Source organism: Typopeltis vanoorti, chromosome 17 (genome assembly GCF_054136105.1).
Source record: "Typopeltis vanoorti isolate ZY-2024b chromosome 17, IOZ_Tvanoo_1.0, whole genome shotgun sequence".
NCBI lineage: Eukaryota > Metazoa > Arthropoda > Arachnida > Uropygi > Thelyphonidae > Typopeltis > Typopeltis vanoorti.
In genome coordinates this window covers 90,688,009-90,704,378 of record NC_143565.1, presented here as the reverse complement: position 1 = coordinate 90,704,378, position 16,370 = coordinate 90,688,009, and the positions used below count along the sequence as shown (strand labels likewise).

General features: G+C 36.8%; 1 protein-coding gene across 4 annotated transcripts in view; it reads left to right on the top strand.

The window, feature by feature from the left end:
- Positions 1-16,370, top strand: part of LOC150097621 (metastasis-associated protein MTA3-like) — a 474,620-nt gene that overhangs the window by 321,683 nt on the left and 136,567 nt on the right. For all 4 annotated transcript variants that reach the window (XM_090407419.1, XM_090407418.1, XM_090407421.1 and 1 more), the window contains one exon: positions 14,029-14,254. In XM_090407419.1, coding sequence (XP_090263545.1) covers positions 14,029-14,254 — 226 coding nt within the window. The remainder of the gene's footprint in view (positions 1-14,028; positions 14,255-16,370) is intronic.

Here is a 16,370-nt window from a genome sequence, read left to right as displayed (position 1 = left end):
ATTTGATGAGTTTGAATCTTTACAGTAAACAGAAGTTGACCAGTAGCAGATTGTGTTTTTTACAGTTTCAAAAGAAAGTAATGAAATGATAAAATCCAATTAGCAAAAGTATAGAAAAGACATAAGACAAAAACTGAACATCAATGAGAAAGAGATCATGAATTAATTGGACTGACCTTTTCTGGATAGCATCAAGCATTCTTTAGATTTTATGTATATCACCATAAATGTGTGAGCTGCTATCCAAGGTTCGGCAGATTTAAGATTCATACATTGTTTAGCATTTGAACAAGCAAGAATAGTGTCTTGAGTTGCAAAGTACAAGGACGAAGATGCAAAGGTTGAAATGTGTTTTTTCTAGCAGAGGCTAGATATGTAAGTCAGCTCAAGAAGAAAATTCTAGTCCTGTTTGAAGATCCTCCATGTATTATCAAGGTTAAAAAAAAGAAAAGTGCTGACTGATCATAACTGTTGTTGCTGATCTTTTTCTTCAGATTGTCCAGATAGATTTTATTACAAATAAACTGGAAGAACATAATCTAAATAAATATTATGTACATACTTTATGTATAAGTACGTGCGTGGGATATGGGTTTCCTGTAATCCATATGGTTTGATTGTTTCTCGAGTAAGAAAAATGTCCTAATTAACCTACTTTTGTTATTTAAACTAAACTAATAATAATAATCCTCCATCGAGAGAGCAAGCAATCAACTACTATTCATTTATATGGTGCATTCAGCACTTGGAACTTTATAATTCATCATACATAAAAAATAAATAAATAAACAAAAAAAAATCTTAATTTCTTCATCATCATCAAGTTCCTGATATGTACCCTCAATGGTATGGTATGATATGATATGACAGGATATGATAGTACTACATGAAAATCCTACATCATTACTAACTTCCTGTCAACAATTTTCCTCCAAATCAATCTGTTACTCATCAAGACTCCAACACTATGAGATCCTATATTTCTATCTTCTAAGGCACTTTTCTTATAATGGCTTAATAGCTAAAGAAATTTAGAGAAGTGCTTCATCATTCTTTTGAACATCATTCTTACAATTCAGCATGATAATACAACATGCAAAATGCTTTTTCATTTAATCACAATAGTTGAACTAGGGAATGGTGGGATGATATATTATTTCCTTTGTATTCTGAAACAGTAATACATATTTCATTTTTTAACTGAGGAAGTCCTCTTCTAGTCACACAGTGCCTAACTGAACACACCTCATTCCACATATACTCACCACATGCCATGAGAAGAACCTGGACCTCACATGTTGGAGTTTAATCAGCTTTCAAGGATAATCTTGAAAATGTCACTTGCCTTTACACTGTGAGATACTCTTACAAACTTGAAGTCCCTATCATAGCTCTTCACCTTTATCTATTTCTGAACCTTTGAAAACATCACTCTGTTCTCAAAAGTGCTGTTCTCACGAGTGCTTTATGCACTTGTGAGACAGCGATATCTTCCAAAGAGTAGATATCATTTAGTTGTCCAGTTTTTTTTTTTTTTTTAATACTGTCCTCTCTTCACAGAATCAAGGTAACCATATCTGAGCATGGAATCAATAAGGTCCAAATGTGACCTTATTGATTCCATGGAAAGTGGGATAATAACTTACTTTTTCCTACAAGTTGGTTATTTTGACTCTGTGGTTATCCAATGTGACTTAACTAAGCAGCGTGTTGCCTAAACTTCAACCCCTGTGCACTCCAGCTTAACTGATTACTTACAGAACCTCTTCATTTATATAACACTCTGTCTGCAATGTTCTTAGTCTACAATGCATAATTTCACACTTAAAAACACTAATCTGACTTTCATTGTCATTTGCCTATAGAATTACTCTGATCAAATTACAGAGATTCCATATCAGCCACATTCCTTGTCGCTCCACTCGACATTGCATCATCAGCATATAACTAGTTATTATTTATAGACTAAAGACATTCAAACTATGTCCTGCAGAATCCCAGATTTTATTACATCTTTTCCAAAGCTCTTTCATTCATTGTTATTATTAGACCTACATAGAGTCAATGACTCATCATGGGAGGTCCTCCATCATGCACACAGCTCACTGTATGCATGATTTTTCCACACTTCCAAGCAAGACATTCTAATGGCCTACAGCTCTCCATGCAAAAACGTACTCATCACCCTCTCTCTCTTGCTCACTTCCTCCTTATACAGCTTTCAAGAGAATGGTCCCTTGTTCTTCCCCTATCTCTGTCCATTTTATGAAAAATCTGATCCACATTAATCGGATAATAACTCCTTTCCAACTTATGTCTTGATCATGCCTCCTCTCATCCTTCTGTTCACTAGCCTCTGTAATTTGCATTCCCTCAATCTGTTTACATTCTGGAGACCAGAAACCACTTTAGTCAAATGTCTCTAAGCCTGTTTCAACTTATCTTCATTCTTTTGAAAACCCGTTGACCAAATCTTTGTACTGTGATCCATATGTGGGAACAAAGCCTTATACAATGGAATCATAACATCCTTGCTTCTACATGTCAGTGTTCTCTACAACATTCCCATAATGCAATGTGCTGTCCTTGCATTTTAGCAAAATGTCCCCAAATCAGGTCCTTATCCACCAACACTCCTGGATCTCTCATTTCCTCCATCTCCTGTAAGATATCCCCACCAGTCTTAGACTTTACATCCCATCTGTGCTTCCCAGACTTTAAAACCCTACATTTTTGCTATTTAACTGGTAGTCCCATTCATTTGCTCATTCAGAATTACAAGGCTACAACATCCATTGTACTCTTCATAGTTCTTCCCAACTTGCATCGTGTGCAAACAACTAAATATTATCATTCCAGCCTTTCTGAATATCTTTTATATACAAATTAAACAATAATGGATCCAACCACTGATGACATTCATCCTCCAGGATATTGCTCCCTCATACACAACTTGCTGATACCTATCAGACAGCCTGTCTCATCCACGGACTAATCTACTATCCAACCCCCCATCTGTTCCACTTTAATTACCAGCATGTCATGTAGCAATTTAATGAAAGGCTTTAGCAAAATCTAAATATACAACTGTGTATGCTTCCCCTTTGTCCACTACACCTGTCATCTTGTTATAGTAAGTGGATTGCTACAACATGATCTTTCTTTAGCAAATGCATGCTATCAAAAAGAATGGTGTCCCCAACCCATTTTTGAATCCTCTTTCTCACTAGCCTTTCTAACACATTTACCACAACAAAAAAAACATTGTTCTGTAATTTAAAGCTTTAGTCTTATTACCCCCTTTAGAAAGCAGAACAATTTTGCCCTCTTTCCACTCCTTTGGAATTTAAGACTCCAGTTAACTCTAAGACTACTTACTCTAACTCAAGTTAACAAAGTAAGTTAAAGCTGTTGTTAACTTCCTGGAACATTTTCTCAAGACACACAGTGATATACCATCAAGTCTTACAGTTTCATTGACATCATGTTACTCAATTCCTTATAGACCTCCTGCTCATTCACTATCAGTGGTCCCTCCTCCCTTCCTATCACTCTCAAGTTCTGCATGATGTTACTTTCATAATAATAAAATATCTTTATTGACTGCTCATTTAACATCTCGGCTATATCCTGAGAAAGAGGAAGGGGTAGACGCCAGTGATTTGGGTGTGGATTGACTGAGCTTCAGAGAGTTGAAGCCTTCAGTAAAGCATACAACAGGACCATGTGTCGAGGACTGTTATGGCACATCACTGAGCATCAGAGTGACCATACATGTGGATGTCCAGTGTGCAGATGATCACGATGATGAGTATATCTTCCTTGGTGGTTATCATTCTTTCTTCTGCTGGCCACATATTAAAAAAAAAAAAAAAAACCTAGAATTTATTCCTTTTGGTCTCATTAGCTTACTGTTGTTCATACTGCACTTTTGTTACTGCTATTACCACCACTCATCTTATGTTGACTCCATAATGCCTTCTTCTTCTAAATTGCACATTTCACCTCTCCACTCATCTTATGCTGACTCCATATGTCTTCTTCCAAATTGCCTATTTCACCTCTTCATTCATCCATTACCATCCACGTTATTTGACGTCTTGACATTTGAAATGCATTCAGACACTTCCTCTGCCAGACAGTTCCAGAACAGGTTCCAAGCAGCATTGATCTCCTTTCCTTTCGGTTCTTAAATCCTGGGTATGGCTGTAAGCTGTCTCCTAAACTTGTCACAGTCACTAGCCTTTTGGTTCCACATATATCCCTTTTGCTCACAGAAGCCCTCATATAGCTGGCCACCAATCAAGTAGTCACCTCATTTACAATAACATCCTCTGATAAGATAATCAGTTCAGTATGATTTCACATATTATATTAATATTACTCTAATACCGTGTTACAGTAATACTTCAGCTGATTATTTGGTATACATTAAATTGATGTTTCAACACATGTATGTATTGGAAGGAATTAGGTGTCATTGATTATTCATAACAGTACTTTGTGGTATAAAGAACACCAAGAGAGGAGAAAATAGATTCATCGAACTTAATAATATTTCCAGGATGTATATAATTTATCCATTGCCATTTTCATCCAGCTGGCTAACTTCATCTGTTCTAAAGATCAACTTCATTCTTCTTGCACATCCAGGAGTGTATAAAGTTCCTTGTGCCATCAATTTAGCCTACTTTAGACAGACAGACAGACAGGTTGATCAATCTGTCTAAAGTATCCTCTTTGAAGAATGCAAAAAATTACATCTGCATTATCTGAATGGGTAAGTTGGGCTTGGCAGACCATGCTCTGCATTCTCTTTCACATAGGATTAGATGGAGGAACCATTGATATTACATAGAAGATGCTTATAGGTCTGAGAGTATGTTTTTAGAATCAACATGGTAATGAAGCACACTCCCAACTTACAACAAGTATGGTTGCATTAATTTGCCAAAGATCTGGGAGACTGTCATTTTGAGACCTGATAGCTTGACTTCCCTAAATTAACTTTATGGTTATCCAGCCCATAGAGGGTGCCATTTGAGGACACAAGTTCTGTTTCAGTTACAATTTGAATTATTTTTTTCATACTTATTTAGTTCCTGTGTGCTTGTCACAGTTATAAAATATGTTCTGAAAATGCTAGGTAGAAAACCAGTGAAATATTATTAAGTTCAATGAATCTATTTTCTCCTCTCTTGGTGTTCTTTATACCACAAAGTACTGTTATGAATAATCAATGACACCTAATTCCTTCCATACATAGTGGATTGCCAGTGCTCTCTCTCTCTTGATGAAGTTTCTAGAGTCTAGACAACACTGAGGTGAGAGCAGTAGGATAATTGCTTAGCTGTAAACGCTTATCCTCTCCTTCTCCTTTGGTGTGTGTAATCTGTTGTGTGTGGACTTGCTGCCATGTTTTGGGATAAAGTACAGTTGTTTGTTCATGAGTGTATCCCTTCAGCCCAACTGGTGGGATATATTTTGGACTGGAAGTCTTGTTTATATCCAGACTAATCAAGATTTTTGATATGTTTCTGTAAGAAGGCCTTAGAAGGCATCCAATTCTATGTTCCAGGTGATCATCTGTGCAGGAGTTGGATGAGAAGAACGATGATGAATGGCTGGGGAGTGGGGAGCAAGAAAGGTGTTTTGAGATCAAAACTTCTTAAGAAGAAGAACTGGTTAAGTTGAAAATCCAGATTGTTGAATGAGTGGAGAGTACTGCCAGGTATTTTGGTAGATGAATAGTTTGCTTTAGGTCAGGTGCTTATAACAAATACCTCAACTCCTCTTCTAGCTTTACAAGTAGAATTGGGGGGGGGGGGGGAGCCAGATTGAGTTGTTGACATAAATAAATTAAATTCCGTGTGATGATACAGTGTTCTCCACTTTATATGGGAGTTCACGTTACCATATAGCCCCCCCCCCCCCCCCAGTTTTATTTGGGCTCTGGAACTGGCATAGGCTGGTGAATCAGACCTATGGCTGGGTCAGTATTCCTGACTGTAATCCGTGTGTGTGTGTGTCCTCGGACCGGTTTGCCTGCTTGCGGGATTAAAAACACCAGATAAACTGGTGGAAAAAAACCCTGCTGTCCACGCCCAAGACTGGCTAACTTGACTATGGCTGAGGAAGATCCTTGAACTCCTCACGTCGTTGACGGGAATTGAACCTAGGACACTCCTTCCCCAGGCATATGGTTGCGAAGCGCAAAGCCACTAGACTAACTGCATGGACTGTTGCTGACATTAAATGTTACCAAAGAAGATGACTTCAATTGGGGTAGTTGGATTACAGGAAATCAAGCTTTAGAGATAAGAAGTCAAAGAGGTCGGAATGTTTTCCAGAATTGGAAGAGCAGCAAAGAAAGCAAATGAATGATAAATAATGTGGCAAGGTCGCACCTTTTAGTTTAACTCTAGCTCTTCTCCATACAGACTGCCCATCTGTAAAATTGTCTTTGTTCTCCTGAAATTCTTGTACTGATGACCAATGAATAATTTCTTTTGTTATACCTACACATACTGGCCACTGAATTAAAAACTTTTATGTTACATATAGGCATGCAACTCCAAATACTGATCCCCTTCAATTCCCTGCTAATATTTAGTGAAATATGGGTCGGGAACAGCGTTCATTAAATGCTTCAGTCTGTTGTTGTACACAAGTTCTGTTTGTCTATATAAGTCCTCAAGACAGTGGTGATTTCATTCCTGACAGACTGTCTTAGGACCACGGTTACTCCTCTTAGAAAAGCAAAGTGGGTTGTTTGTTCACTGATTAAACACTCAGGATATCTCATCTTTTGAGAAACCATTTAGCTCTGCTGTTTTCAAATTCATGGCTGCAGCCGAATGGGTACTGCAATAAGCCCTTTATTGAACTCTGAAAGATCCTTTGTTTTTCTCATTGTGAACAACACTACTGATGATTACTCACCGGAAGCATTCTTAAATCATTGCTTAGAACACGAAATGAAGTGATGTTTATGTATATCTGCATAAAGGTTTCTAATTCAGTGGCCAGTTTAACATTTCACAAAAATGTTAAACACACACACATCTCCTTTTAACATTTTTATATGTGTAATCATTTTCTTGAAGTCGTCCAACCAAGCTTTTTCAAGAATTAATAATATTACTTCTTCATTAAAAGTTGGTTCACTTAATCATCAATAATTCTATATTATTATTATTACACCCTCTATGGAGTAGGAGTCGACAGACTCATCGTGGGAGGTTTATTCAACTGACAACATATAGAATCTTAAAATCCTTAACGCTGCTTGCATTAACAACACATTCTGGTGATGCGTTCCACTCACTGACAATTTTCGTAAAACTACTCTTCACACCCCTCTTCACCACACTTTTACATAACTTCCAGGGATGACCTCTGGTTCTTCCCCCGTCACCTTCTACTCTTTTTATAATCCCCTCTGGATTAATCTGATAAAATCCTCTCACTAACGTAAATGTCTCTATCATATCACCTCTTTTCCTCCTTTTCCTCTTTTCCACCATACTCTGTAATCCACATCTCTTCAACCTCTATCCATGGAGTCTGAAGACTCATTGCAGGAAACCCAATCTATCATACCTCTCCTTGAATCCATTAACAAACAAAGCACTCACAACTGACTCTGGCAACCCATTCCACTCATTCACAACTCTCCAAGCAAAAAAATCTAGTCCTCACACCCACACCTTTATTCAACTTCCCGGGATGACCCTTTGTTCTGGTCCCTCTAGCCAAGTGCCTGAAACATTTCCCCTACATTTTTCTTTTAAAATCCTTTAAGCAACTTAAATGTTTCTATCTCTATCATATCTCCTCTTTTTCTCCTATCAACCAACTTTTGCAATCCACACACCATCAATCTATCCTGATAGGGATCATTCCACAGGTCACTTGCCTCTGAATCCTCTCCACCGCTTCCTCATCTCCAAGAAACCCAGGGGCCAGACATGAACACAATAATCCAGATGTGGACGTATCAAGGCTTTATAAAGAGGAATGACAACTTCCTTATCTCTACTTGTTAATATGTTATTCATTAGCCAAGGAATATTATGGGCTATCTTAGCAATATGTCTCTAAACTTTAATTTTCTGTCTACCACCACCACCCCTAAATCTCTAGCTTCATTTATTTCCTGGAGTACAGTGCCATCAATGTGATACATGGTTTGTAATCTGTTTATCCCAAAATGCATAATTGTGCATTTCTTGACATTAAATTGCCACCCATTATCTTTTTTGCCCACACTGATAGCCTATTTAAATCATCCTGCAAGCTCTCCACATTTCCGTTAATTGATTATTACTCTACCTAATTTCGTCTCATCAACAAACAACTGAATATTTCCTTTCCCGTTAATTCCTATATAATTTATGTACAAATTAAATTCATTCCCAGCACTGAACCTTGTGACACACCACTAGTTACCTGTTTTCGCCTTGATTCTGCTCCTTCATATACCACTTTTTGATATCTGTCCAGCAGCCACCCTCTTATCCACTTAATCAGTGTCATATCCATCCCCATTTGTTCTAATTTGCATAACAGAGTTCCATGTGGTATTCTGTCAAATGCCTTTTCAGAATCATCATGTAGCCATTTTCTTTATCCAACTCAGCTGTCACTCTATTATAAAAAGTTAGTAAATTACTAAGGCATGACCAACCCTTCACAAAGCCATGTTCACACTTGCACCCATTCTTGAACTCTCTTTTTTATCAATTTCTTTAGTACTTTTACCACTGATAATTTCTATAATTTGCCACTGTAGTCTTAGAACCTCCCTTATGCAAAGGAATTATTTTGTGCTCTTTTCACTCCCTTGGAACTCTACCAGAGCTGAGACTTAAATTTAAATAACCTAGCCAGAGGCATTGTCAATTTCCTTGCACATTCTCACAAAACCCTAGCTGATGTCCCTTCTAATCACACAGTTGCATTTATACTGAGATTCTGCAATATTCTAAGAACAATCCATCCACCCACCTCTGTTCCCACATCAGTGTCTGTCACACATGTTAAAGCAGTATCCTCACTAGGGTGATATACCCTTGCAAAGTAGTCAATCAGTAACTCAACTATTTTATCTGCTTCTGTCTCCTCGTAACCATCATCACTCATTAAATAATCTTCCATAGTCATTCTTCCTCTTACTTGATTCTCAGCTAGATTCTTCTCATAATCTGATTTTGCTTTCCTTGTCATGCTATCACTATTCTTCCTGAGCCTTGTACTGTTCATGAGTTTGCTGGTCACGTTTCTCTTTATATACCCTCCACAGCATTTTCTTCTTCTACAGCTCTTGCTTAATGATATTACTCATCCATCTAACTTCTATCTGATTAACCCTCCTTTCCTTAGGTATACAATTTAATATCGCTTCCTTTTTAGATGACCCTTTACTATATCCCATGCACTACTAACATCCTTACCATGCGGTGTTTTATGCCATGCCACAGATTTATGCTTCTTAATAAGCTAGTCATAATCACCTACCTTGTAGTTCCACATATATCCCTTCTTGACAGAATATTCCTCATGTTGTACATTTTTTCAAGACTGCATCATCACTTTTACCAGTCGGGGGCAATGTGGTCACTTTGGTTATGGATAGATCTTCTGATCTTATGACCAGGTGAATACACTCCCATTCCTAATCCCTCTCTATCACATGCTGCCTTAAGTAATTATCTCTTAGTGTAAGTGTATAAATTCTATTTCCTTCCTGGTATGTGATCTTTTTCCCTTCCAGTCTATATCTCCATAGTTGAAGTCCCCCCTCATAATAGTATGCCTCCCTAGCGCAATTGGAAGAGCAGCAGAACGTTGCTCCCTTTGATTGGAAAAGACCTCGGTTCGATTCTTGTTCTGACGAGGTGAATCCTTACATGGGCTTTTTCAGAAGGTGAGCTGATCTCATACAGAGGTAGCAGGGTTTTTCATCCCACATACAGATAAATTAGCCTTCAGAACACACGCAATTTACAGACAAAAAATACCGTTGTTGGTGATGATGGCCGGTAGATGTCATTGATGTTAGTAGCGTCATAGTAGGAAAAATAAGTAGTAATGGAGAGGGTGATATGTATTTAGCAAAGTAAAGTAGATTGCCCTCCTGCAATAAATCCTTGGATTCCCTGGAGAGGTGTCACATAATAATAATCACTTGACCTGTACTCATTTGTACTAATTTAGTGCTGCATGTCTTCCAAATCATCTCTTGAACTCCCTGGCTTTAATCTCACACCAGATGGACAGCCACCCTCATGCTTATCTCCTATTCTTTTTGGCTGCAATTCATCTGCTATCATCAGCAGTACCCCTCCCCACATCCTGTCTTCTCTATCTTCCCTGAACGTACTAAACCCTTCACTTTCTATCCCTGTAACTATATCATCTGTTGTTAGCCAAGTCTCACTAATGCCTATAACTTTTGGCAAGGTTGTACTAACCAATGCCAAAAACTCCTCCCTCTTGTTCCTGATACTTCTTGCATTATTATATAGAAACTGCAGCATCCCTTTAGGCCCCCACCCAACTTTGCTTTCTGAAATGACTACCTTGTTCAATATTTTTGCTTGAGTTACTAGATTTCGCACTTGGTCATTCTCACACTCACTTCGTGGGTGCCTTCACACAAACTTGCTTGCTTCCACCCTAATTGCTTAAGTTTCCCTGAATTTGTGCTTCAGCATGCTCAGTAGACAAAGCTTTCTCTAGACAACTAACACCAAAACTACTGTCGACAATGAGTATGCAAAAAGTAGCAAAATCAATTTTGATATCTAGAAAATGTTTTCTTTTTTGTTTTTCCTGCACTGCAAACATTTAAAAGAAATGCCTGTAACTTTCTCCTCTGTTCTTATCCCTTGGCTCACTAATTGTGTAAGTTTTTGGAGGGAATATTATGGAAATGCTATTTTTTTGGTTACAGTAGGTTTTGCTTTGTAAATGAATTTATTACCAACATCCTTTCTTTTAGGCTTACACGGTGATCCGAATGCATTTTTGAAAATTATGGAGACAACTACCGTGTTTGAATAAAAACTTTAGTTTAATATAACTAAAATCTACATTCGACGTTTCGACCTTTATGTCAAGGTCATCTTCTGGAGCATACAACTATACACAGGAAACAAGCTATACTACAATCAAACTGTTTTGTTAAAGAACACTGACCAACCGCTACAACAATTGTTGGCCTCTGGTGAGAAAAAATAAATAAATAAAAAAAAAAAACGAATAAATAAATAAAATAAAAATAGAAAATTATACATCAACGCTAGAGTCCTATTATTAGTGTTGTCTACTATATACATATATTAACATCATTCCAGCCAGTTGGTATGGAATGGTTTCTAATACTAGCTAAGGATTGGCTCGAGTCCTGACTTATGCTGGATCTTTCATATTAGGTAGGCCGAATGTGTGCCATCCAGATCCTTGGAATTTTCATGCCATCTTTGTTGTTGATATTTGGATGGTTTATCAGGATTTTGCAGGATTCCTTAAATTTCCTTTCGTACCAGGTTTTTGTGCGGTGTAAGGAGCAGATGCTTTTCCAGTTGATTTGGTGTAAGGTGTTGAGTGTGTGTGGTCTGAGAGGCCTGCTTCACCATAATGTTTATATTTAATGTGTCTAATGTGTTCTTTTTGCGTATAGGGATTGTCCGTCCTGTTTCACCAATGTACGGCAAGTTACAGGTGCAGCGGGTGCAATAGACTCCAGGATGTGCTAATGGGAGGAGAGGATCCTTAGAGGAGCTGAATATGGTTTTAAGTTTAGTGGGTGGTTTAAAGGTGGCATTGAGGTTATAATGTTGTAGGATTCTGTTGATTTTTTTCTGATAACCCTTTAATGTATGGGGGTGGCTAAGGTTTTACTGTAATCTAGATTCGTTTTTGTTGTAGTTTTATAGAATATTTTATTAACAGTATTTTTGTTATAGCCATTATTTATGAATGTGTCACTAATGATTTTTAGTTCTTGTTTCAGGGCTTGCTGGCTAGAGCAAATAGTTTTGGCTCTGTTTTTAAGGGTGTTAATGACTCCATATTTTTGTGATGGGTGGTGGTATGAATTAGCATGCATGTATTGGCCAGTGTGTGTCGGTTTTCGGTAAACTGTGAAGGATAGACTGCCTGAAGGAAGACGTGTGTCTAGGAACGGGAGCGAATTTTGGTTTTCGATTTCGATGGTAAATTGTATGCGTTCGTGTTGTTTGTTCAGGTGGCTGAGGAATGTGTTTAGCATTTGTCGCCCATGCGGCCAGATCGTGAACACGTCGTCAACGTATCTAAGCCAGACTGTCGGTCTTAGCGTGGCGGAATCAAGAGCCCTTTGCTCAAAGGTTTCCATGTAGAAGTTAGCGATTGGGGGAATAGTGGTAAGCCCATGGCTGTACCTTCTTTTTGTAGGTAGAATTTGTTTTGCCACACGAATAACTGGACTTTAGTATGTGGGCAAAGAGGGCTGTAATGTCGGGCGGAAATTTGCTCTGTAGTAGGAGAATTGTGTCATTGATGGGGACATTAGTGAAAAGGGCAGAAACGTCAACTGACTAATAAGTCGTCTTTGTCGAGTGTTATGCTTTTAATTTTGTTTATAAAGTGTTGTGTGTTTTTTATGTAGGAGGGGGAATGACCTACCAACTCCTTGAGTGTTGCTGCTAATTTCTTGGTTAGGTGGTAATTGGGACTGTCTATTCCTTCCACGATTGGTCGAAGGGGCACATTTTGTTTGTGTATTTTCGGAACCCCATATAATCTTGGGGGGGGGGGGCATAGTGTGGTTTGAGTTTTTTTAACCGTGTCTGGTGGCCAAGAAGTGACGGACTTGAGTAGTTTTTCTGTTTTATCCTTTATTCTTTTTGTTGGGTTATAATTTACCATTTTATATGTGTTGTTATCGGCTACTAGTTGATTTATTTGAAGTACGTATGTTGACCTGTCAAGGATAACAGTGGCATTGCCTTTATCCGCTTTCATTATTATTATGTTTTGTTTGGCTTTAATTATGGTGAAGCATGGGTGGTGGTATGAATTAGCATGTATGTATTGGCCAGTGTGTGTCGGTTTTCGGTAGACCATGCAGGATAGACTGCCTGAAGGAAGACGTGTGACTAGTGTGTCTAGGAACAGGAGCGAATTTTGGTTTTCGATTTCGATGGTAAATTGTATGCGTTTGTGTTGTTTGTTCAGGTGGCTGAGGAATGTGTGTAGCATTTGTCGCCCGTGCAGCCAGATGAAGCAGGCCTCTCAGACCACGCACTCAACACCTTACACCAAATCAACTGGAAAAGCATCTGCTCCTTACACCGCACAAAAACCTGGTACGAAAGGAAATTTAAGGAATCCTGCGAAATCTTGATAAACCATCCAAATATCAACAACAAAGATGGCATGAAAATTCCAAGGATCTGGATGGCACACATTCGGCCTACCTAATATGAAAGATCCAGCATAAGTCAGGACTCGAGCCAATCCTTAGCTAGTATTAGACACCATTCCATACCAACTGGCTGGAATGATGTTAATATATGTATATAGTAGACAACACTAATAATAGGATTCTAGCATTGATGTATAATTTTTTATTTTTATTTTATTTATTTATTTTTTCTCACCAGAGGTCAGGCCAACAATTGTTGTAGCGGTTGGTCAGTGTCTTTAACAAACCAAACCAAGGAGGAAGATGACCTTGACATAAAGGTCGAAACGTCGAATGTAGATTTTAGTTATATTAAACTAAAGTTTTTATTCAAACACGGTAGTTGTCTCCATAATTTTCAAAAATGTATTACCAACATCTTTTCCAATTTTAAAGCAAAATATTTTTAATTATTGTTAATTTGAATTGTATAATAGATTCATAAATCATTTTACCTTTTTGAATATCCATTAAACATTTTTAATTTGGTTAGTTTTTTGTGGTGAATTCCCTATGAAATATATCTATGTATATTTCAACTGAGTGGTAATAGCAGTTTTTTCTCCCATTTAAAGGAATTCAAATTAAAAGCTCACTTAGCTCGCCATTATGCTACAGCTCATGGGCTCGTCATCAGAGCTGGAAGTCCTCGTCCCATCATGAAAACTAGAGCTGCATTCTATCTACATACTACTGCTCTTACCCGTTTGGCAAGAAGATTATGTAGTCACCTACTCCGCCCTCGACATGCTGCCCGTAATCCTTTCCAGCCCATCAACGTCATAGCCATCAAACAAGAATGTGGGTTGAACTTGGAGAATATTCCTACTTCAAATTCTTAGAATATGTATATAAATGTATAATTGTTTCAGAGGAAACATAGTGACTCATTTGTTATGGATGTTATATCTCTGCATGTGTATATATACTTACACCTATGCTTGCATACTCTATATACTATGTATATATATATATATATATTTATATGCATGCACAGATACATAATCATCTGGTCTTAGAGAAGATTTACTTTCGTTCTTTTGAACATTTTTATATATGCACTGACTTGCTGAAAATAGCTTCCGCAGTTTATAATGTTATTCCTCTGAAATGATTATATATATATGAAAAGCAATCATTCCGAACTTAATTCATCTTTCATGCATACATTTGAGTATGCGCTGTAAAAAGGTGTGTATTGAATGCATTATCAGTACACACGTTTTGACAGCATATCATGTTGTATGTAAGTCAAGATCATTTCCTCCCTCTCCTTTTTTTGTAATATGTTCTTAATCTTCATTATCATTGTTTTAGGAACTGTTATGTATAATTTTGAATGATTCTTTAAACTTTGTTGTCATATGCATGGTTTGCATGTATTTATTAGATACTTTGGTGAAAAAAGATGGCGATTCATATTTCATTCCTGCTACTGATCTATCATCCGATTTTATTTTGCATACAATTACTTTTTTTACATTTTATTTAAAGAAAAGTATGGGGGGGGTTGTATCATGAATGAAAGGCTTGAGAGATCACTTAAATTATACTTGTTCATGCATTTGGTAGTTGCCAAAGTATGTTGCTATATCATAATCATCATCATTATTGTCATTTAGGAAATGAAAATTCACAGTAGTAATAACACTGTTATAAACATGTCTATAAAGCAAAGATTTGAAAAACGCCATTAATATATTTGAATAGCACTGGATCTTTCTTAGGATCATTCTCTAAAATTTGTTTTCATTTCAAGAAAGCCTTTCCTCATCTCTATTACATAATGATAAGTAAAGAAACTTCCTTCATTGAATTTTACCATAGATTACTACTCATGTGCATAATCAGATCATTTATTAAATTATTAAAATTTTCAATATATGAAACGATGCAAGTGGTAATACCATATTATTATTATGACTAAGTTCTTCATTACAGGATTATCAAAAGTTTACAGTTAGTAGAGATTTAAAATCTGAGTCCATTTTAGGTATGTAGTCCTGTTTATTTACTAGGAACTGCAAAATGTACTATAGGCTAACAGTCTTTCATGGGTGGGATTCACATTAAAAAAAAAAGGATCATTTAATTTCACTCACTAATAATTCTGCTACCTAAACATGTTTAACTACTTAGTGCAATAATGAAAATTTGAAAATAAACTTGATATTTAATCTTTGCTTGCTTGCGTTATCCATATCAATGAAATTTTAGTATATGACAATCAACTATCATTATAGCAACTTTGCTTTATAATTTACTATAATGACTTGTGGAATAGCATTGAGCTTAGGCGCTTTTGGTTGGTGCTTTTCAGTAGTTGAGCTACAGTAAAAGCTGACTGTGTACATATTGAACAGAATTAGATGAGGAAATCATTAACAGAATTATGTTTATTCCATATATTATCATTCACGTAAGATTTGATTTATATTTATCTAAACTGTAGGAAGTATTTCTCAGTGTTTCTCAGTGGAGTGGAAAACACTGTCTATATCAACGTATATCAAAAGTAGGATATTGGGAGAATAATACACAAATAATTGTCAGAAAACCATTACATTATTAATAACTTTTATTTTTATTTAAATTGGCAAATAAGAAATTACATAGTGCAATTCATTCATAATACCAAGATAATCTGTTACAAGTATTTTGCGTTTAGAAAATTCATTCCCTTTATGGTTCTTAAGGTTTTATAAAATCAAGACATTGACTATCTTAGCTAACTGGATGTTTCTCAATAAGTTGTGTTACTATTATGATTACTGTTTTCCTGGAATTTTGATCCATTAACCAGAGAGAGAAAGAGAGAGAGAGAGAGAGAGAGAGCGCAACAAAGTAAGTTGCGTTTCACTTATCAGTAAGTAATATGACTTAATGATAATTCTTTATAATTTGATAATTGATTTGA